This window comes from Bos grunniens, chromosome 20, assembly GCF_055505025.1.
Source record: "Bos grunniens cultivar Pamir isolate PY7600 chromosome 20, Bosgru_T2T1.0, whole genome shotgun sequence".
NCBI classification, from domain to species: Eukaryota; Metazoa; Chordata; class Mammalia; order Artiodactyla; family Bovidae; genus Bos; species Bos grunniens.
Window position 1 is genome coordinate 453131 of NC_141184.1, and position 22545 is coordinate 475675.

Below are 22545 nucleotides of genomic sequence, written 5' to 3' on the forward strand. Positions count from 1 at the left end.
AATCTTTTCGTATTTAAAAAAACCTGGGTCATTTTTCTTACAATTGAGTTTTGAAAATTCTTTATATATTCTGGATACAAGTAGACGATTTGGAAATATTCCAGCCAAAGTATTTTTATTTTTGAAATGGTGACTTCCAAAGGGCAAATATTTTTCACTTTTATGAAGTCCAATTTTTTCATATTTTTATTTAATAGTGCTTTTGGTGTCATATTAAAGAAAAGTTTGCCTAACGCAAGATCACAAGATTTTATTCTGTTTTCTTCCCAAAGTATTATGGGTTTACCCTTAAAATGTAGCTCTGAGATTGATTTCGAGTTACTTTTGTACCTGCTGTGAAACAGCACGTGAGGTTCATTTTTCCTCCTTGTGGGTATCTGATTGTTCCAGTACCATTTATTGAAAATACATTGCTCCCCATTGAATTGCCTTGGCATCTTGGTTTAAAATCCAATGATCAGAAATGTAAATGTTTTGTTTCTGGAGCTTCGACTCTGTTTGTCTGTCTGTATGTCTGTATGTCTGTCCTTAACACTGGCTCCATACAGTAGCTTCGTAGTAAATTTTGAAATCAGATTATGGAAGCTTTCCAATTTGTTTCTTCTTTTTCTAAATTATTTTGGTCATTCGTAAGGGTTCTGAATTTCCACATACAGCTTGATACTTCCTTAAACAGAAAAGCTTGCTGGGAATTCAGTGGGGATCATGTAAGTTTGTAGATCAGTGTGGAGAGATCTCCTGTCATGACGATACTGAGTACCCAATCCCTAAATATCGTAAGTCTTTCCATCTGTCTGGGTTGTGTTTAATTTCTCTCAACAGCAGCTGTAGCTTCACACGTACAGCTTTTGTATTTGTTGCTTTGTTGTTTTTTGACGCTGTTGTGAAAGGAGTAGTTTCCTCAGTACTATTTCCAGACTTTTCTCTGCGAGTAGACAGGAGTATAATTCAGTTTTTTAATATTGATTTTGCATCCTACCACCTTGCTAAGTTATCCTATTATTCCTATTAGCTTTTCTGCAGGTTTGTTAGGATCACGTTACCTGCAAATAAACACAGTCACACTTTCAGATAGATGTGCGTGTGACTCCTGCTTCTAGCTCTACTGTACTGGCTGGAGGTTTTTAGTAAAATGTCAGACAGACGTTTGGAGGGCACATTTTTGTCTTGGTCCAAGTCTTAAGGACACCGCTTCAGCATGTTAAGTATGAGTTAGTGGTGAGTTTCTTCAGATTCTTTATCAGGTTTAGGGGGCTCCACCCTTAGGCTGTGAAATTGTTTTATCATATCTAGAGGTGCTGTTAGCAAATGCTCTTTCTGACTGGGCGTGCTCATGCTTATTGTACTTTATTAATCGGAGAAGGCAATGGCACCCCACTCCAGTACTTTTGCCTAGAAAATCCCATGGACGGAGGAGCCTGGAAGGCTGCAGCCCATGGGGTCGCTGAGGGTCGGACATGACTGAGCGACTTCACTTTCCCTTTTCACTTTCATGCATTGGAGAAGGAAATGGCAACCCACTCCAGTGTTCTTGCCTGGAGAATCCCAGGGACGGGGGAGCCCGGTGGGCTGCCGTCTATGGGGTCGCACAGAGTTGGACACGACTGGAGTGACGCTCGTTACACTAATACATTTTCAGATGTTGAGCCGACCTTGCATTTCTGGAATAGCCCTCCCTCAGTCACAGCGTATGCACCTCTTGTGTGTGTTTGTATATGCCTGTGTCTGGTCAGTGATATTTGCCTCTATATTCACGGGTGACATCAGCTTATAAGATTCTTTTTTGGCGACAGGATCTGGCTTTGGTATTATGTACTCATATATGTACAGAGGATGAGATAGTTGGATGGCATTGCTGACTCGATGGACATGAGTTTGAGCAAGCTCCGGGAGTCGGTGATGGACAGGGAAGCCTGGCGTGCTGCAGTCCATGGGGTCTCAGAGTCGGACACGACTGAGCGACTGAACTGAACTGATTATGTACCCACCTCGTAGGATGAACTGGGTGGTATTTCTTCCTCTTCCATTTTCTGAAAGTTTGCGCATGATTGATTTGGGTTTTTTTCCCTTAAAACATCAGCTAGAATGCACCAATGAAGCCATTAGGGCCTAGGATTTTCTTTGTGGAGAATTTAAAATTACTACTTCACAGTTTTTACTTGTTATATGTCCATTTGAATTTTCTATTTCTTCTTGAATCGTTTAGTAATTTGTATCAATTAAGTAGAATGGTAAATCCCTTTCTTAAGTAACAAAGCATGTTTCAACCTTGGAACACTTATAATTAAGCATAGAAAAGTCTAAGAGACCCAAACCCATGACGTTACTATTTTCGCGTTGGCAAGTCATCGGCACGTTGGTGATTTGGATTTCATGTTCCTGAATACCAGAGCTGATATGTCCTGTGCAGGAGAGACGAAGCTTTCAGCTCTTAGAGTCTTAGAGATCGCCTTGCTCTCTCCTGTTTCCCACCAAATAAATGTAACAAAGCTGCATCCAGGGGACCCTTTGCTGAGATTTAACACAACGGTCAGTGACAAGCATCCGTCAGGGTGCTGGCTGCACGGTCAGGGCTGGCAGCAGGTGTCCAGTGGCACTGTCCCGGGCACGTTAGAACCTGGGGTCACCCTGGCTTCCACAACAGCAAAGCATAACCCCTGATTGCCTGCTCCCACCTTGGAGTGGATATCACATGTAGCGGTTGAGTCTGGGATAGGGACAGGATTATAGGTTCCCATAAATGTGCTTCCAAACCTCGAGTGGAAGCTGCTGGTACAAGTGTAAACAAGAAAAACATCACTGCTGCTGAAGGTGGGTACTGACCCCCTTCCTAGTTCTACCTTATTACAAGAAGCCCCCTCTCTGATGCCCTGCAGGGGTCGTGAGAGGAATCTCCGCTGCAGAGAAAGTGAAGTCACCAGTTGCCTGTAGGAATCAGTACAATTGCAAACCTGCTCACATTAACCCACCAGAGAGCCCGGGGCACCTGACCTCTGGGGGCCCCGCTGGCTCCATCCTGGGATGGCGGAGATGATGGAGCATGTGCACACGCCACACCCTCACACGTCACCCTCACACACACAGACACACAGGATACACACACACATCACGCACAGAATACATACGTCACACACATACACATCCCACAGAAAACACACGCATCACATCGCACACGCACACCACTCACACACACTCACACTCACACAAGTACTCGCCCACGGTTCAGCTGAGTCTGTCCCTCACTTCCTCTTCTGTCCCCACCTCCTCATTCCCCTGTGAGCGGCACTCCCCAGGCACCACATGAGGGCTGCAGTTCACACAAGCGGTTCCAAACACGGCTCTGCCCTGGTTCTTGGAGGGCCTTGGGCCCAGCCCTGGCTCTAGCCCGGTGGGGCAGCTCATGCTGGGGGCTGGGGGCTCACCTTCAGCGATGTCGGGGTGTCCTCTGGCTGTATGGTGGCGGTGGAGCACAGACTGGGGTGCCGGGAAGAGGGCAGGAGCTCCTTGGGCGTCTCTCTGTGAGGACGGGGGTGGGGGCGGTCAGCAGGGGCGCCTGGCTGCGGGTGGGGTGCTGCACACGGCCCCCTCCCCTGCAGGGCTCGGAGCAGCTGCCTGGGCTTGTCCCCTGCCCCGAGCACCCCGACCCCTGTGCGTGCCAGTCTGGCAGCAGTGGGGCAGGGGCCTGCAGAAACGCACAAGGGCACAGAGCTGGGCCCGCGGCCATGGCATGGCCCCTCCCCGCGGAGGCCCCAGGAGATGGACCCTCAGGGGGCGGCGTCATCACACGAACAAGAGGGGGGCTCGGCCCTGCACTACCGACCTGACGGCGGAGCATAAGGGCAGCTCTGGCTGGTCAGAGCTCCAGGCCCACCATCCATGGGGACGCGGCCCTGGGAGTCTTGACCGTCCGTGCACAGCGCCGAGCACAGCCCAATGTGCTGGCTGGCATGTGAGCTGCTGGGACTGTGTCCGCTTTGTCACTTGGTCTATGTAGCAGTGGGGATGGGCGCAGGCCACACCTGCAAGATTGGACAGTGCACGCCTGCCTGTCTGTGGTCATCCCCACTCACGTTTTCATCCTGGCCGGTCAGTCCCAATAATCCAATCCAGTTACAGTCCCACAGCAGCAAAGAGTCCAAAAGGAAAACTCCCCATAAATCGGTCTGATCACTGCTGCTAGAGATACACTCTGTAAAGTCCTGCAAGGTGCTTCCACTAAGCACCCGTGAGACACGGCAGTGCCCAGGATTCAAGCATATTCCCAGGTCTCTAGAAGCCCAGATGCCTGACCTGCTCCAGCAGCACCCCCCAGGCTGTGTCTCCTGCTCACTGTTCGTTTCCAAGGCCAAGCATTTAGCATCACACTAACCAAGTCTGTGCCCCAACACTGAAGCCAAAGAAGCTGAAGTTGACCGGTTCTATGATGACCTACGAGACCTTCTAGAACTAACACTTTAAAAAAGACATCCTTTTCTTCACAAGGGATTGGAATGCAAAGTAGGAAGTCAAGAGATACCTGGACTAACAGCAAAGTTTGGCTTTGGAGTACAGAATGAAGCAGGGCAGAGGCTAACAGAGTTCTGTAAAGAGAACGCACTGGTCATAGCAAACACCCTCTTCCAACAACACAAGAGATACCTCTACATGGGGACATCACCAGATGATCAATACCAAAATTAGATCGACTATATTCTTCACAGCTGAAGATGGAGAAGCTCTATATAGTCCACAAAAACATGAGCTAGAGCTGACTCTGGCTCATATCATCAGCTCCTTATTGTAAAATTCAGACTTAAATTGAAGAAAGTAGGGAAAATCACTAGGCTATTCAGGTATGACCTAAATCAAATCTCTTGTGATTATACAGTGGAGGTGATTAATAGATTCAAGGGATTAAATCTGATAGAGTGCCTGAAGAACTATGGACAGAGGTTAATATCATTGTACAGGTGGCAGTGACCAAAACCATCCCCAAAAAAGAAATGCAAGAAGGCAAAGTGGTTGTCTGAGGAGACTTTACAAATAGCTGAGCAAAGAAGAGAAGCAAAAAGCAAGGGAGAAAGGGAAAGATATACCCAACTGAATGCAGAGTTCCAGAAAATAGCAAGGAGAGATAAGAAGGCCTTCTTCTATGAACAATGCAAAGAAATAGAGGAAATCAATAGAATGGGAAAGACTAGAGATCTCTTAAAGAAAATTGGAGATATCAAGGGAATGAAAAGGACAGAAATGGTAAGGACCTAATAGAGGCAGAAGAGATTAAGAAGAAGTGGCAAGAATACACAGAACTATATAAAAAATGTCTTCCTGACCCGGATAACCACGATGGTGTGGTCACTCACCTAGAGCCAGACATTATGGAGTGTGAAATGAAGTGGGCCTTAGGAAGCATTACTATGAACAAAGCTAGTGGAGGTGATGGAATTCCAGCTGAACTATTTAAAATCCTAAAAGATGGTGCTGTTAAAGTTAGCATGTCAATACATCAGCAAATTTGGAAAATTCAGCAGGGCCCACAGGACTCAAAAAGGTCAGTTTTCATTCCAGTCCTAAAGAAGGGCAACAACATTCAAACTATAGGACAATTGTACTCATTTCACATATTAGTAAGGTTATGCTCAGAATCCTTCAAGCTAGGCTTCAGCAGTACGTGAACTGAGAACTTCCAGATGTATAAGCTGGATTTAGAAAAGGCAGAGGAACTAGAGATCAAATTGCCAACACTCACTGGATCATAGAGAAAGCAAGGGAATTCCAGAAAAGCATCTACTTCTGCTTCATTGACTACGCTAAAGCCTTTGACTGTGTGGATCACGACAAACTGTGGAAAATTCTTCAGGAGATTGGGAATACCAGACCACCTTGCCTGTCTCCTGAGAAACCTGTATGAGAGTCAAGAAGCAGCAGTTAAAGCTGGGCATGGAACAGCTGAGTGGTTCCAAATTGGGAAAGGAGTACATCAAGGCTGTATATTCTCACTCTGTTTAACTTAGATATGCAGACAATACCACTCTAATGGCAGAACGAAGAGGAATTAAAGAACCTCTTGATGAGGGTGAAAGGGGACAGTGAAAAGGAGGGCTTAGTTCAAAAAACTAAGACCATGGCATCAGGACCCATCGCTTCATGGCAGATAGAAGAGGAAGAAGTAGAAAGGATGACAGACTATTTCCTTGGGCTCCAAGATCACTGTGGACAGTGAGGCGGCCATGGAATTAAAAGGCGCTTGCTCCTTGGAAGGAAAGCTGTGACAAACCCAGACAGCACGTTGAAAAGCAGAGACACCACTTAGAGACCATCACTCAGAGACCATCGCTGACAAAGGTCTGTGTAGTCAAAGCTCTGGTTTTTGCAGTAGTCATGTACTGTGAGAGTTGGATCATATAGACGGCTGAGTGCTGAAAAAATGATGCTTTTGAATTGTAGTGTTGGAGAAGACTCTTGAGGGTCCCTTGGGCTGCAAGGAGATCAAATCAGTCCATCCTTAAGGAAATCATCTCTGAATATTCATTGGGAGGATAAATGCTGAAGCAAAATATTCAATATTTTGGCCACTTGATGCAAAAGAAGAAGAGGGCAGCAGAGGATGAGATGGTTGGATAGCATCACCGACTCAATGGACATGAATTTGAGCAAACTCCAGGAGATAGTGAAGGACAGAGAAGCCTGGCGTGCTGCAGTCCGTGGGGTCACAAAGAGTCGGACACGACTGACTGAACAACAACGAGTCCGTCGCTAGGCTGACTGCAGATGAGCCCAGGAAGATTTCCGCAGCAAAAGGGACGCATGTTCTCTTGCTCACTGGGTCTGGACGGTGGGAAACTTGCACACTTCCCACACAATCAACCTTTCAGTAAAGGAATGCAAGATTAGACTGAAAATGAAGAATAGTATTCCAAAAATGAGGAATGCAGTACATTCCAAAGATGCAATAACTTATATTCATAAAAAGCCATATATTCACAATATATGAAGTTTTTAAGGCTTCTAAAAAGTTCTACAATATGATTATAACTTTATAAGACATGATGTATGCTAATACACACAAAACATTTTTAAAGGAAGACTCGAAAGACACTAATCGAAGTGCCAGCAGCGGCGCCCGGGGGGAAGAAGGGATGCTCGTTTTCACACTGGGAAGTTCTGCAGTTTCCAAATTTTGTGTAATGGGTATACACTGATTAGGCAATTTGAAAAAAAAAAAAAAAAAAGAGGCTTTTGTCTTGTTTACTTTTAGAGCTAAGTTTCCAGACTGATTCCAGTTAGTTTCTTACCAAAGGATAAAGGAAAAACTATTCTTAGATTTTATGTAAAGGACTCTATAGCTGGGTGATTCTTGAAGGTGGAATTCAAGCTGACTAAGATTTTCACTAAGTGCCAGTAAGTTCCTAATACGTTTGAAAGGGACTGACCTTTCACACTAAGCTATACTCCCTGATCATTAAGCAGAAATCTGCAGCAATTGTCAGCTTTGGGGAAATGGACTCCCGGTGCACGCCTGCCTTTCCCGGGTCTCTCTGCCAGCTGGGCTGGAGAGAGGGGAGATGTGGAGCCCCAACAGCCCGATCTTCTCCGCCAGGAACGCTAGTGCCTGCCCTGCAGGTTTCCAGGAAGAAGGAGGCCGCGAGGGGCAGGTGTGCCTGGCATTTCCAGGCCCTCGATGCCCCCGCCACCCCAGGAGACTGGCTTCCTGGTTCTTCTCAACACAGCTGCTGAGCGGGCAGATGGGAAGGCAGGCTTTGTCCCTCTCACATAAAGTGCATACCTAACCTAACTCTAGTTCAAATCCCAGGCTTCTTGGAACTGCGCAAAATGATCTTTAAGCCTATAGGGAAAAATAAATGTGAAGGATTTGTCAAATGTAAAGAAAAACAAAAATATGAGAGGAGGATCCACCTGCCAGGTATTAAAAGGTAGCTAAATGAAGTCCTTTTTTGAGATTGAAATGGAAACTGGCTTTTTCCAGTCCTGTGGCCACTGGTGAGTTTCCCAAATTTGCTGCCATGTTGAGTGCAGCACTTTAACAGCATCATCCCTTAGGATTTTAAATAGCTGAGCTGGAATTCTATCGCCTCCACTAACTCTGTTCATACTAATGACTCCTAAGGCCCACTTGATTTTGCACTCCATGATGTCTGGCTCTAGGCGAGTGACCATTCCATCATGGTTATCTGGGTCATGAAGACCTTTTCTTGTATAGTTTTTCTGTGTATTCTTGCCACCACTTCTTCATCTCTTCTGCCTCTGTCAGATCTTTCTGTTTCTGTCCTTTATCATGCCCATTCTTGCATGAAATTTTCCCTTGATATCTCCAATTTTCTTGACGGGATCTCTACTTTTTCCCATTCTATTGTTTTCCTCTATTTTTTTGCATTGTTCATTGAAGACGGCATTCTAATCTCTCCTCGCTAGTCTCTGGAACTCTGCATTCAGTTGGGTATATCTTTCTCTTCTTTGCTCAGCTATTTGTAAAGCCTCCTCAGACAACCACTTTACCTTCTGGCATTTCTTTTTCTTTGGGACGGTTTTGGTTACTTCCTCCTGTACAATGTTATCAACCTCTGTCGATAGTTCTTCAGGCAGGCTGTTGACAAAACTCTGTTAGCCTTTTCCTGCTTCATTTTGTACTCTAAGGCCAATCTTGCCTATCATTCCAGGTATCTCTTGACTTCTTGCTTTTGTATTCCAGTCCCTTGTGATGAAAAAGACATATATATATATATATATATATTTTTTTCGTGTTAGTTCTAGAAGGTCTTGTAGGTCTTCATAGAACTATTCAATTCCGTCTTCTCCAGAAATAGTGCTTGGGGCATAGACTTGGATTACTGTGACGTTGAAAGGTTTACCTTGGAGACAAACTGAGATCTTTCTGTCTTTTTTGAGATGGCACCCAAGTACTGCATTTCAGACTCTTTGATTGACTATAAGGGCTATTCCATTTATTCTAAGGGATTCTTGCCTGTAGTAGTAGATATAATGATCATCTGGATTAAATTTTCCCATTCCCATCCATTTTAGTTCACCCAATTCCTAAAATGTCACTGTTCAATCTTGCCATCTCCTGCTTGACCACGTCCAATTTACCTTGATTCATGGACCTAACGTTCCAGGTTCTTACGCAATATTGCTCTTTACAGCCATTGGACTTTACTTTCACCACCAGACACACCCACAGCTGAGCGTCGTTTCCGCTTCGGCCCGGCCGCTTCGTTCTTTGCGGAGCTATTAGTAACTGTCCTCCACTCTTCCCCAGGAGCATATTGGACACCTTCCAACCTGGGAGACTCATCTTCTGACGTCCTATATTTTTGCCTTTTCATACTGTTTGTTCATGGGGTTCTCCTGGCAAGAATACTGGGGTGGGTTGCCATTTCCTTCTCCAGTGGACCATGAAGGTATCAAAGAGGCAGAGGAACCAGGGATCAAATTGCCAACATCTGTTGGATCATAGAAAAAGCAACAGATTTCCTAAAAAAAAAATCTACCTCTGCTTCACTGACTACACTAAAGTCTTTGAATATGCAGATCACAACAAACCACGGAAAATTCTTCAAGTGATGGGAGATGGGAATACCAGACCACCTGTATGCAGATCATGAAGCAACAGTTAGAACTGGACGTGGAACAACAGACTGGTTCCAAATCGGGAAAGGAGTACGTCAAGGCTGTATATTGTCACCGCTTATTTTTGCAGAGTACCTGATGCAAAATGCTGGGCTAGGTGAACTTCAAGGTGGACTCAAGATTGCTGGGAGAAATATCAACAACCTCAGATATGCATATGAAACCACTCTAATGGCAGAAAGTGAAGAACTAAAGAGCCTCTTGATGAGGGTAAAAGAAGAGAGTGAAAAAGTTGGCTTGAAACTCAATATGAAAAACACTAAGATCATAGCCTCTGGTCCCATCACTTCACGGTCAATAGAAGGGGAAAAAGTAGAAGCAGTGACAGGCTTTATTCTCTTGGGCTCCAAACTCACTGCAGATGGCGACTGCAGCCGTGAAATTAAAAGACGCTTGCTCTTTGGAAGGAAATCAGTGACAAACCTAGTCAGTGTATTAAAAAGCAGAGATATCACTTTGTCGACAAAGGTCCATCTAATCGAAGGTATGGCTTTTCCAGTAGTCATGTATGGATGTGACAGTTGGACCATTAAGAAGGCTGAGAGCTGAAGAACTGATGCTTTTGAACTATGGTGCTGGAGAAGATTCTTGAGAGTCCCTTGGACTGCAAGGAGATCCAACCAGTCAGTCCTAAAGGAGATCAGTCCTGAATGTTCACTGGAAGGACTGACGCTGAAGCTGAAGCGCCAGTCCTTTGGCCATCTGACGAGAAGAACTGACTCACCGGAAAAGATCCTGATGCTGAGAAATATTGAAGACAAAAGGAGAAGGGGGCAACAGAGGATGAGATGGTTGGATGGCATCACCGACTCAATGCACATGAGTTTGAGCAAACTCCGGGAGACAGTGGAGGACAGAGCAGCCTGGCGCACTGCAGTCCATGGGGTCGCAGAGTCGGACTTAACTCAGTGAGGGAACAGCAGCAAGTAAAGTCCAGTCCTTAAACAGCACAGTGTCCTGTAGGACACACAGCAGATGGACAGACCAGTGTCCAGAAGCAGATAGATCAGCTTCCAGGGAAACTTGGGGCGTCAGGAAGGCGTCCTTAGACTGGATGAGGAAAAGAGGACCATTTAGTTAACGAGACAACAACCACCAGTTAGGCTGTAATAAGACAACCTTGGCTCCTACTTCACTAAATAAAAAAAATTAATTGAAGATGGTTTGAAAACCAAAATATGAAGCAAATAAAAATTACGAAAGTGTTAGCAAGGAGTATGGAGGATATTCTGTGAAAAAAAGAACGATTTTTTAAAGCAAGGCAGTAGAGGAGAATATAGCTACTTCAGATGCACAAAACAGGTCTAGGGAAATGGCAACTTACCCCTGCTCGGAGGATCCCAGGGAGCTGTCCAGAGGCTGTGGGGAGAAGCACAGGATGCCGCCACTGTGGACACTGCGCTTGCCAGCACAGCTCCCGTGCATCTGCAGCCGACATGGAGGAGAGGTGCCTCGGGGTCTCACGGGGGAGCCCCCTTCCCCATGCCCTTGCTCATGTGTGAGTGTCTCTGCTTCTCGTTGGTAAGAAACAGGAAGGAGAAGGCTGGGTCACGAGAGATGTGTTTATTTTAGAAGAAAATGCCAACTCTTTGCAAAGGCTTGTAGCTTCACACCCCACCAGCCATGTGTGAGCCTGCTGTGTACAGCCTTGCCAGCCCTGGTGGTTGGGCTTTTTGATTACGGCCACTCTGGGGGGCGAGTAGTGGTGTCTTATCGTGGTTTAGCTTGTGTTTCCTTAACGTGGAACGATGCTGATGTTGACCATCTGGGTTTGGTGAAGTGTGTTCAGATATTTCTCCCATTTAAAAAACCTGGTCGGTGTTCTTGTAATTGACTTTTGAAAGTTCTATACATATTCTGGGTACATGTATATGATTTGCAAATAATTATTTCTCTCTGTGGCTTATATTTTCATTTTCTGAATGGTGACCTTTAAAGACTAAAAGTTAACTCTGATAAGGAGCTGCAGAAATGGGTGGGTCTGAAAGGAGTCAGCCCTGTGGGCTTGGCCTTGTGGAGAGTGAATTCAGAAACGACACAACACACACACTCACAAGACTCGCCAAAGACCCACACACACAGAACCCCGCACGTGCACTGCATCACACACACACACCACACACTCACATATGCGTGCAACACCCCACCCCCACCTCACCAGCACAGAGGGCCCGGCCTCCAGGTGGCCTCGGGCCACCCCCTGTCCTGGGCGGATAGATGGGGGAGCAGGGGCGCCCTACCTGTGACAGGTGGCCTTGGGCCACCCCCTGTCCTGGGCGGACAGATGGGGGAGCAGGGGCGCCCGTACCTGTGACAGGTGGCCTTGGGCCACCCCCTGTCCTGGGCGGATAGATGGGGGAGCAGGGGCGCCCTACCTGTGACAGGTGGCCTCGGGCCACCCCCAGTCCTGGATGGACAGATGGGGGAGCAGGGGCGCCCTACCTGTGACAGGTGGCCTCGGGCCACCCCCTGTCCTGGGCGGACAGATGGGGGAGCAGGGGCGCCCTGCCTGTGACAGGTGGCCTCGGGCCACCCCCCGTCCTGGATGGACAGATGGGGGAGCAGGGGCGCCCTACCTGTGACAGGTGGCCTTGGGCCACCCCCAGTCCTGGGCGGACAGATGGGGGAGCAGGGGCGCCCTACCTGTGACAGGTGGCCTCGGGCCACCCCCTGTCCTGGGCGGACAGATGGGGGAGCAGGGGCGCCCTACCTGTGACAGGTGGCCTCGGGCCACTCCCTGTCCTGGATGCACAGATGGGGGGCAGGGGCGCCCTACCTGTGACAGGTGGCCTCGGGCCACCCCCCGTCCTGGATGGACAGATGGGGGGCAGGGGCGCCCTACCTGTGACAGGTGGCCTCGGGCCGCCCCCCGTCCTGGGTGGACAGATGGGGGGCAGGGGCGCCCTACCTGTGACAGGTGGCCTCGGGCCACCCCCCGTCCTGGATGCACAGATGGGGAGCAGGGGCGCCCTACCTGTGACAGGTGGCCTCGGGCCACCCCCGTCCTGGATGGACAGATGGGGAGCAGGGGCGCCCTACCTGTGACAGGTGGCCTCGGGCCACCCCCGTCCTGGATGGACAGATGGGGGAGCAGGGGCGCCCTACCTGTGACAGGTGGCCTTGGGCCACCCCCGTCCTGGATGGACAGATGGGGAGCAGGGGCGCCCTACCTGTGACAGGTGGCCTCGGGCCACCCCCCGTCCTGGATGGACAGATGGGGGAGCAGGGGCGCCCTACCTGTGACAGGTGGCCTCGGGCCACCCCCCGTCCTGGATGCACAGATGGGGGGCAGGGGCGCCCTACCTGTGACAGGTGGCCTCGGGCCACCCCCAGTCCTGGATGGACAGATGGGGGGCAGGGGCGCCCTACCTGTGACAGGTGGCCTCGGGCCACCCCCCGTCCTGGGTGGACAGATGGGGGAGCAGGGGCGCCCTACCTGTGACAGGTGGCCTTGGGCCACCCCCCGTCCTGGGTGGACAGATGGGGGAGCAGGGGCGCCCTACCTGTGACAGGTGGCCTCGGGCCACCCCCTGTCCTGGGTGGACAGATGGGGGAGCAGGGGCGCCCTACCTGTGACAGGTGGCCTCGGGCCACCCCCCGTCCTGGATGGACAGATGGGGGAGCAGGGGCGCCCTACCTGTGACAGGTGGCCTCGGGCCACCACCAGTCCTGGATGGACAGATGGGGGAGCAGGGGCGCCCTACCTGTGACAGGTGGCCTCGGGCCACCCCCGTCCTGGATGGACAGATGGGGAGCAGGGGCGCCCTACCTGTGACAGGTGACCTCGGGCCACCCCCGTCCTGGATGGACAGATGGGGAGCAGGGGCGCCCTACCTGTGACAGGTGGCCTCGGGCCACCCCCGTCCTGGATGGACAGATGGGGGGCAGGGGCGCCCTACCTGTGACAGGTGGCCTCGGGCCACCCCCGTCCTGGATGGACAGATGGGGAGCAGGGGCGCCCTACCTGTGACAGGTGGCCTCGGGCCACCCCCCGTCCTGGATGGACAGATGGGGGAGCAGGGGCGCCCTACCTGTGACAGGTGGCCTCGGGCCACCCCCCGTCCTGGATGCACAGATGGGGGGCAGGGGCGCCCTACCTGTGACAGGTGGCCTCGGGCCACCCCCAGTCCTGGATGGACAGATGGGGGGCAGGGGCGCCCTACCTGTGACAGGTGGCCTCGGGCCACCCCCCGTCCTGGATGGACAGATGGGGGAGCAGGGGCGCCCTACCTGTGACAGGTGGCCTTGGGCCACCCCCCGTCCTGGGTGGACAGATGGGGGAGCAGGGGCACCCTACCTGTGACAGGTGGCCTCGGGCCATCCCCTGTCCTGGGTGGACAGATGGGGGAGCAGGGGCGCCCTACCTGTGACAGGTGGCCTCGGGCCACCCCCCGTCCTGGATGGACAGATGGGGGAGCAGGGGCGCCCTACCTGTGACAGGTGGCCTCGGGCCACCCCCTGTCCTGGGTGGACAGATGGGGGAGCAGGGGCGCCCTACCTGTGACAGGTGGCCTCGGGCCACCCCCCGTCCTGGGTGGACAGATGGGGGAGCAGGGGCGCCCTACCTGTGACAGGTGGCCTCGGGCCACCCCCGTCCTGGATGGACAGATGGGGGAGCAGGGGCGCCCTACCTGTGACAGGTGGCCTCGGGCCACCCCCTGTCCTGGATGGACAGATGGGGGAGCAGGGGCGCCCTACCTGTGACAGGTGGCCTCGGGCCACCCCCGTCCTGGATGGACAGATGGGGGAGCAGGGGGGCCCTACCTGTGACAGGTGGCCTCGGGCCACCCCCCGTCCTGGATGGACAGATGGGGGGCAGGGGCGCCCTACCTGTGACACGTCCTCCATTTGTAAACTCACACCCTTCTTCCCTGTCTCGTGTGTCGACTTTTGCTGTTGGCGGCCCTGTGTCATGTAATCAAGCGTGGTCAACCTTTTGGCCACTAGAAAGGAGAACACAGGCAAGAGACAGAGTCACCGCCCCCCATCCACCGCCCGCAGTGCTGGGAGCTGCTCCCAGCCTGGAGCCTGGGGAGCGGCCGGAAGGCCACCCCGAGCCTGGCTGACCTTCAGGCCGCAGCCGGCAGGTGCCCGCACCTGTGGAGCCCACCCGCCCTGGCCCCAGGGGGCCTCACAGGCCCGCAGCAGTATGGGTGCAGCTGTGTCTTAAATAAGGTGAGATAGCGGCCAGCACGTGGCAGACAGGCTCAGGTTATGAGAGTCTCTAACGTGTTTGTCAACAGAAGACCACCCCTAACGGAAGGAACACGATCCAGTCACGTGTCTCCGCCCTGGTGGGGTGGGGTGGGGCCTAACTTTTCCATTTCTCTTTCTCCGAAAACTGACAAACATGGGAACAGATGGTTTATAATTATTTCTGGAAAGAGAAAAGGCCACCCACAGAAGCCTATTTGCAGCTTGAGGAGCAGATGGAAGGCCGCCGCCCCCACAGCCCCTGGCGGGGGTCTGCTCCCCAAGGGGGGCCAGGGCTCAGCCCCTCCCCGGGGGCTCCTACAAGGGCTGCTTCTTCTCGGGCCTTCAATTCTTTCTCCATTGACTGCACACACCCTCAGAGGCCGTCGCAGTCTGGGGATGAGAACTGGGCCTTGCTGACGTTCTAGTGAAGACATCCACTCTTCTGCCCAGGTCTGCACAAAGCCCTCAGACGCAGGCTGCCGGCAGGCTCTGCGTGTCTCCTGGAGCCCGCCTGGAGTGACACGGGCGTGGACGGCGGTGAGCCCACAGAGGAGGAGATGCGGGACGGGCCTGCGTCCCTGGTCTGACCCTCGGCCTCTGTGCAGCTGCCCGGAGCCTCCTCACGTCTCTGCCTGAGGCCATCTCCCCCTGGCTCGCTGAGCACTCGCCACAGCCGGGCCAGGCTCCTTGCGGCCGCGGCCATGTGCTGGCCTGGTGGCTCTGCCTCGGGCCCCGTGTCTGTGGGGGCTCGTCCTCCACCTCCTTGCCCCTCAACCACACAGGAGCTGGAGACGGCGTCGGCGGGTCCACTGTTCTTATCGTCCAGGATTCTGGCGGGAGCTTCTCTAAACGCCCTGTTCCTGCCTCACAGACTCCATCCCCGCATCTCTCTCAACACTGGCACTGCCCACTTTCTACCCCTCTGTGTTTCTGCAGGTCTCAGAGTAGAACTCAGCCCTCTGCCCTCTTGGGGTGTTCCTTTCTACCCTGAACTCATTGCTGGAGGGGGCAGCCTGCCGGGGACCCGTGTGAGCACAGGGGTGAAGGCCAGCAAACTTGGGGAGCACGTGTTCAGGTAGAGGCGGAGCCTGGGGAGCACATAGTCAGGTAGAGGGGAGCCTGGGGAGCACGTACTCAGGTAGAGGGGAAGCCTAGGAGCACGTGCTCAGGTAGAAGGGAACCTGGGGAGCACATACCCAGGTAGAGATGGAACCTGGGGAGCACGTGCTCAGGTAGAGGGGGGAGCCTGGGAGCACGTGCCCAGGTAGAGATGGAACCTGGGGAGCACGTGCCCAGGTAGAGATGGAACCTGGGGAGCACGTGCTCAGGTAGAGGGGGGAGCCTGGGAGCACGTGCCCAGGTAGAGATGGAACCTGGGGAGCACGTGCTCAGGTAGAGGGGGGAGCCTGGGAGCACGTGCCCAGGTAGAGATGGAACCTGGGGAGCACGTGCCCAGGTAGAGATGGAACCTGGGGAGCACGTGCCCAGGTAGAGATGGAACCTGGGGAGCACGTGCCCAGGTAGAGATGGAACCTGGGGAGCACGTGCCCAGGTAGAGATGGAACCTGGGGAGCACGTGCCCAGGTAGAGATGGAACCTGGGGAGCACGTGCTCAGGTAGAGATGGAACCTGGGGAGCATTTGCCCAGGTAGAGATGGAACCTGGGGAGCACGTGCTCAGGTAGAGATGGAACCTGGGGAGCATTTGCTCAGATAGAGGGGGAGCCTGGGAGCACCTGCTCAGGTAGAGGGGACCCGGGGAGCACGTACTCAGGTAGAGGGGAAGCCTAGGAGCACGTGCTCAGGTAGAAGGGAACCTGGGGAGCACGTACCCAGGTAGAGATGGAACCTGGGGAGCACGTGCTCAGGTAGAGGGGGGAGCCTGGGAGCACGTGCCCAGGTAGAGATGGAACCTGGGGAGCACGTGCTCAGGTAGAGGGGGAGCCTGGGAGCACGTGCTCAGGTAGAGGGGGGAGCCTGGGAGCACGTGCCCAGGTAGAGATGGAACCTGGGGAGCACGTGCCCAGGTAGAGGGGGAGCCTGGGAGCACGTGCTCAGGTAGAGGGGGAGCCTGGGAGCACGTGCCCAGGTAGAGATGGAACCTGGGGAGCACGTGCTCAGGTAGAGGGGGAGCCTGGGAGCACGTGCTCAGGTAGAGGGGGAGCCTGGGAGCACGTGCCCAGGCAGAGGGGGCCCGGGGAGCACGTACTCAGGTAGAGGTGGAAGGAGAGCAGGTGGCCGAGCAGCAGCAGGCTGATGAGCGCCAGCAGCAGCACCAGCAGCCCGAGCGCCAGGAGGACGCAGGGGTTGGTCCTCACGGGGGAGATCGGGAGGAACAGCAGCCACGTGTCCTTGTTGGAGATACCTGTGGAGGCAGCGCCTCATCAGGTGCGTCCTGGGGTCAGCGCCTGGCACTGGGAGAGCCCCTCCCTCCCTCCCAGGTGAGCCCCTCCCTTCCCAGGTGAGCCTTTGCCTTGCCAGATGAGCCCCTCCCTGTCCAGGTGGGCCCCTCCCTTTCCAGGTGAGCCCCTCCCTGTCCAGGTGGGCCCCTCCCTGCCCAGGTGGGCCCCTCCCTGTCCAGGTGGGCGCCTCCCTGCCCAGTTGGGCCCCTCCCTGCCCAGGTGAGCCCCTCCCTGTCCAGGTGGGTGCCTCCCTGCCCAGGTGAGCCCCTCCTTGCCCAGGTGGGCCCCTCCTTGCCCAGGTGAGTCCCCCCCTTGCCCCGGTGGGCCCCTCCCTGCCCAGGTGAGCCCCTCCCTGTCCAGGTGGGTGCCTCCCTGCCCAGGTGAGCCCCTCCCTTTCCAGGTGGGCCCCTCCCTGTCCAGGTGGGCCCCTCCCTGCCCAGGTGGGCCCCTCCCTGTCCAGGTGGGCGCCTCCCTGCCCAGTTGGGCCCCTCCCTGCCCAGGTGAGCCCCTCCCTGTCCAGGTGGGTGCCTCCCTGCCCAGGTGAGCCCCTCCTTGCCCAGGTGGGCCCCTCCTTGCCCAGGTGAGTCCCCCCCTTGCCCCAGTGGGCCCCTCCCTGCCCAGGTGAGCCCCTCCCTGCCCAGGTGGGTGCCTCCCTGCCCAGGTGAGCCCCTCCCTGCCCAGGTGGGCCCCTCCCTGCCCAGGTGAGTCCCCCCCTTGCCCCGGTGGGCCCCTCCCTGCCCAGGTGAGCCCCTCCCTGTCCAGGTGGGTGCCTCCCTGCCCAGGTGAGCCCCTCCCTGTCCAGGTGGGCCCCTCCCTGTCCAGGTGGGCCCCTCCTTGCCCAGGTGAGCCCCTCCTTGCCCAGGTGGGCCCCTCCTTGCCCAGGTGAGCCCCTCCCTGTCCAGGTGAGCCCCTCCCTGCCCAGGTGAGCCCCTCCTTGCCCAGGTGAGCCCCTGCTCATTGCTCTGCCTGACCTAAGTGCCCTTGCAGCCCCTCCTCTCTGAGGTGGGCATTACGATTCCCCTTATGGGTCTGGAAGGTGAGGCTGGGAGAGGGTAACTAAGTGCCCAGGTCACAGAGCCTGACCCTGGCGTCCACTGCGCTGGGCCCTCCCCACTGTCCCTAGAGCTGAAAGGCCACAGCCACCACCTTGGGGGCGTTTCCAGGACACAGTCTCTGTGACAAGGGGGCCTGACACCACAACCACACAGGTTCCAAAACCAAGTGAGGAGAAGCAGGGAGGGGCTGTGTGCGGGCCACTGAAGGCCGTTTCAGCTGAAATGTCTTCGCCCCACAGCTAGCTCTGGACAGGTGCTTGGGCCCAGACTGCCCCATGTGGCGCCCTGGGTGGGGGGTGGGCGGGCAGCCGGTCTCAGGGGTCGGGGGCGCGTACTCCGGTAGCGTGCGTCGGTGCGCAGGCTGGCGGGGTTGAAGAGGTACTGGAAGAAGATGTACAGAAGGACGATGATGATGCAGAGGAGACCGGCCGAAGCGGAGGCCACCGAGCTGAAGAAGCACCTGAGGGCAGAGCTGGCTGAGTGCCCGGGCCCGACGGCCCAGGAGGGGTGCCGCCAGCTCTGGAGTGTCCCCGCCGAGCCCCGGGACCCCCGCCGAGCCCCGGGACCCCTGCTGAGCCCCGGGACCCCCGCCGAGCCCCCCGGACCCCCGCCAAGCCCCCCGGACCCCCGCCGAGCCCCCAGGACCCCCACCAAGCTCCCTGGACCCCTGCTGGGCCCCGGGACCCCTGCCGAGCCCCGGGACCCCCGCCGAGCCCCCTGGACCCCTGCTGAGCCCCGGGACCCCCGCTGAGCCCCCTGGACCCCCGCCAAGCCCCCAGGACCCCCGCCGAGCCCCCAGGACCCCCACCAAGCTCCCTGGACCCCTGCTGGGCCCCGGGACCCCTGCCGAGCCCCGGGACCCCCGCCGAGCCCCCCGGACCCCCGCCAAGCCCCCCGGACCCCCGCCAAGCTCCCTGGACCCCTGCTGGGCCCCGGGACCCCTGCCGAGCCCCGGGACCCCCGCTGAGCCCCCTGGACCCCCGCCAAGCCCCCAGGACCCCCGCCGAGCCCCCAGGACCCCCACCAAGCTCCCTGGACCCCTGCTGAGCCCCCAGGACCCCCACCGAGCCCTAGGACCCCCGCCAAGCCCCCTGGAACCCGCTGAGCCCTAGGACCCTTGTCAAGAGCCTGTGACCAGAATAATGTCTCTCCCTCCAAAACAATAAACCCTAGGCAGCAATTCTCGGAGTGTGGTTTCACTGAAGTGTCTTCCTTCAGTCTTCCTGCTGTTACACCTTTAACGTTTTCAACATTAAACAGGGTCTTGGTTCACCCGAGACTTAGTTGATTCCCTGCTTTTCCTGAAGGTCCCTTACACCTGCCCCCAGGCCTCCAGCCCCCTGTCCCCCGATGGCACCATCTTGCTGACCCTGTCTGTGGACATGGGGACTCCTGGGCTCACCTGCCCCGCCCGGAGCCCCTCTCAGCCTGCTCTGTGTCAGGACCTGCAGCGCCCGTGAGCTCAGCACCCTCAGCCCTCCTCCAGGCGTGCAGGCAGGGAGCAGGCACCTTGAGGGGTTGTGCCCCAGAGGAGGGGCACTGAGCAGGCTGAAGAGGTGGGTCCTGCCCTCCACCAGGGCCCCTCTGCCATCAGGGGGCGGGGGGGGGAGGGACCCTCACCAGTAATTTCTGCTTCCCACGCAGTTGTTCAGCCATTTGCAGTGATGGTCAAAGCCTGAGACACACTTGTTGCAGGCGCTGCAATGCTTGGCTTTGGCACTCCTGGGAGGAAGGGTGGACAAGGCAGCCTGTCAGTAGGCTGTGTGGTGGGGCGCCGGGCAGAGCCGGGTCAACAGCTCGTCTGAGACCTCAGGCAGGTACTCAGCCCAGGAGGGGGCAGGGGGCTGTGCCTGGGACTCCGCCTCTCTGAAGGGGGCTGTGCCAGGCACCTGCCAGGGATCAGGGGAGCCTGAGTCCAGCCTGCTCGCAACCCCCTCCTCAACCCCGGACACACTGCGGCGCCCCTGCCGTGGCTGCCCGCGCCAGACACACACACGGTGACCTCGCAGAGATGGCAGTACTGGTTCTGGATGACGTGCGGGTGTTTGGACCGGTCGAAGGTCGGCATAGGCTGGGAGTAGTTCTTCAAGCGGACGCTGGCTTCGGCCGGGTCGATGGAAATGGCGATCAGGTGGACTAAGAAGTGGAAGGAGAATACCCCGCCGGTCACCTGCAGGGACGTCAAGGAGAAGCTCTGCCCAGGCAGCACGCGCGGGGCCCGCCCAGGAGGTGGGTGGTCGGGCCCTCAGCCGCCGGCGGGGTTTGGGGGGCCCTTGCATGGCTGGCGGCAGGGAGCAGGCCCACCCCTCTGATAGCCACGTGCCCAGCAGGACCCCTGAGCCCTCCATCCTCCAGGGACAGAGCATGGTGGGCCGTGGCCCCGAGACCCCCCTGAGCCTCATGGAGGAGCAGGTCAGGCCTGTGCGTGCCCGTGGGAGTCCTTGGGGCAGGGGGGCCATGCTGAGCTTGAGTCCTCAGAAAATGAGGAGGGTAGGAGGGTTCAAACACCTGCCAGTGAGCCTCTATGGCCAGTGGGCCCACGACTGTCTGTGTCTGTCTGTCTGTCTCTGTCTCCCTGTCTGTCTGTCTCAGTCTCTCTGTCCTTGTGTCTCTGTCCCTCTCCCCCAGCCCTCTCGGCATCCACCCCCTCTCTGTCACTCTGTCTCTGTCTGTCTCTCTGTCTGTCCCTGTGTCTCTGACTCTCTGTGTCTCTGTCTGTCCCTGTGTCTCTGTCTCTCTCCATCTCCGTCTCTGTCTCTGTCTGTCTGTCTGTCTGTCTCCCCCTCAGCCCCCTCAGCGTTCCCCCACCCCCAGGGCTCCCAGGGTGAGCTGACGTGCTCAGATCCACCCTCTGCACGTTCTCTTCAGGGACCAACACACTGTCCCCATGGAAACCAAACAGATGGGAGGAAGCACAGCTCTGGCTCCTTTCAGCCCTGCCCTGCTTCCCAGGACGGTCCTGCGGAGGGGTTTGGGTGCACAGGCCTGCTCCACAAGGGCCGCCTGGGCGCGGCGGGCAGAACCTCTGGTCTGCTCCCCGCCCACAGGCAGGGTCTGCGGGGCCACCCCGTGTGTGGGCTCTGGGCAGGGCCAGCCTCCCGGGCCCTCCTTACCCAGCACTGCCGTCGGGTCCAGGCTCCTGCGGCCCCTGCGGTGCTTGGCTCGGCAGGGCCCCCCAGGCTTGGGTGCCCATTCACGCCTGCGTGGGCCTCCCTGGACCCACCACCTGCAGGGCGCCGCCGGCCTCAGTGGGTGCTGCTTTGCCCGAAGCTGATTGACCCCCTGTCCTCCAGCCTCCAGTGCAGACCCCGGGCCCTGGGTGCTAGGCATGGGGCGAGAGGGGCCCGGGCCAGCCAAGGGGCACGGAGACCACCGTGCAGTCTGCAGTGAGTGGGGCCAGAGGGTGGGGATGACTGGAGGGCTGGTGCCCGGGTCAGACCTGCTGCCCGAGTCAGAGCTGGCCAGGCACATGGTAGGAAGGACGTGGGAAGCGCGGCTGACCAAGGACCAGCTGGGCTGGGGACCCCCATGGGGGTGGGGCTGCTGGATCCCTCGGAGTCATTGGGGCCCTTCCTGTGGCCGGGGGCCCTTCCGGTGGCCAGGGGCCCTGCAGGGCTGGGCGGGGGTGAGGCCCGTCTCCTCCCATGCTGACCAGCAGACGGGGGCCCTGCCCCGCGCAGGGTGTGGGGTGGTGGGCGGGGCTCCAGGGCCAGCCTGCGGTGTCACAGCTGGGGACACCACATGGTCTGTGCCTGCTGACCCCTGGCACCCATTTCCCGGAGCACAGTGGGCCGCTCTGTTTGTGTGGTTCCCGGGGCAACGGGAGCACATCCGGAGCGCGGACGGGAGGGGCCGGCGGGGGCAGGAAGTGGCTCGCTGCCCAGGTGAGGCCCTGCTCTGCTGGCCGCAGTGGGCTTGACCCCACCGGGGTCACCACCCACTGGGACCGTGGGCAGGACGGCAGGCGGGCGGCCCACGTGCTCTCCCCCCACGAGACCAGGCAGGGAGTATGGCACAGCGCCCAGGCTCAGACCCTCGGCCTTAAGCAGAGACGCCCGACCCACAGCCGACAGGCTGCCCTGTGGACTTCCCAAAACTGCAGGTGCCAGGGACCCCAGGACAGCGTGCCACCTAGACACGGTGGGCCAACCTGTTGGGGCCCCTCAGACATCAAGAGTCCATGGCAGGCACCCACCTGGGCCCATCTGCAGGTGGGCAGGCCAGGTCAGCCATGCTTGCCCGCGATCGCCTGGCCATTCCCGTTGG

The 22545-nt window shown here is 56.3% G+C and overlaps 1 protein-coding gene across 9 annotated transcripts in view; it reads right to left on the reverse strand.

Annotated features, from left to right (window-relative positions):
• The window catches only part of LOC147350010 (palmitoyltransferase ZDHHC11-like), a 46305-nt gene that overhangs the window by 18888 nt on the left and 4872 nt on the right, over positions 1-22545 (reverse strand). Inside the window, exons 2-9 of one of the 9 annotated variants that reach the window (XM_086362386.1) lie at positions 20274-20449; positions 19900-20001; positions 18615-18739; positions 17032-17187; positions 14458-14570; positions 10952-10986; positions 3423-3516; positions 79-2402 (exon numbers count right to left, since the gene is read on the reverse strand). In XM_086362386.1, coding sequence (XP_086218512.1) covers positions 2346-2402; positions 3423-3516; positions 10952-10986; positions 14458-14570; positions 17032-17187; positions 18615-18739; positions 19900-20001; positions 20274-20449 — 858 coding nt within the window. In that variant the 3' untranslated portion in view covers positions 79-2345. Of the gene's footprint in view, positions 1-78; positions 2403-3422; positions 3517-9940; positions 10678-10951; positions 11171-14457; positions 14571-17031; positions 17188-18614; positions 18740-19899; positions 20002-20273; positions 20450-20787; positions 21363-22545 lie in introns of those variants that run through there. The other 8 variants (XM_086362387.1, XM_086362389.1, XR_015149115.1 and 5 more) reach the window with 8 other exon arrangements.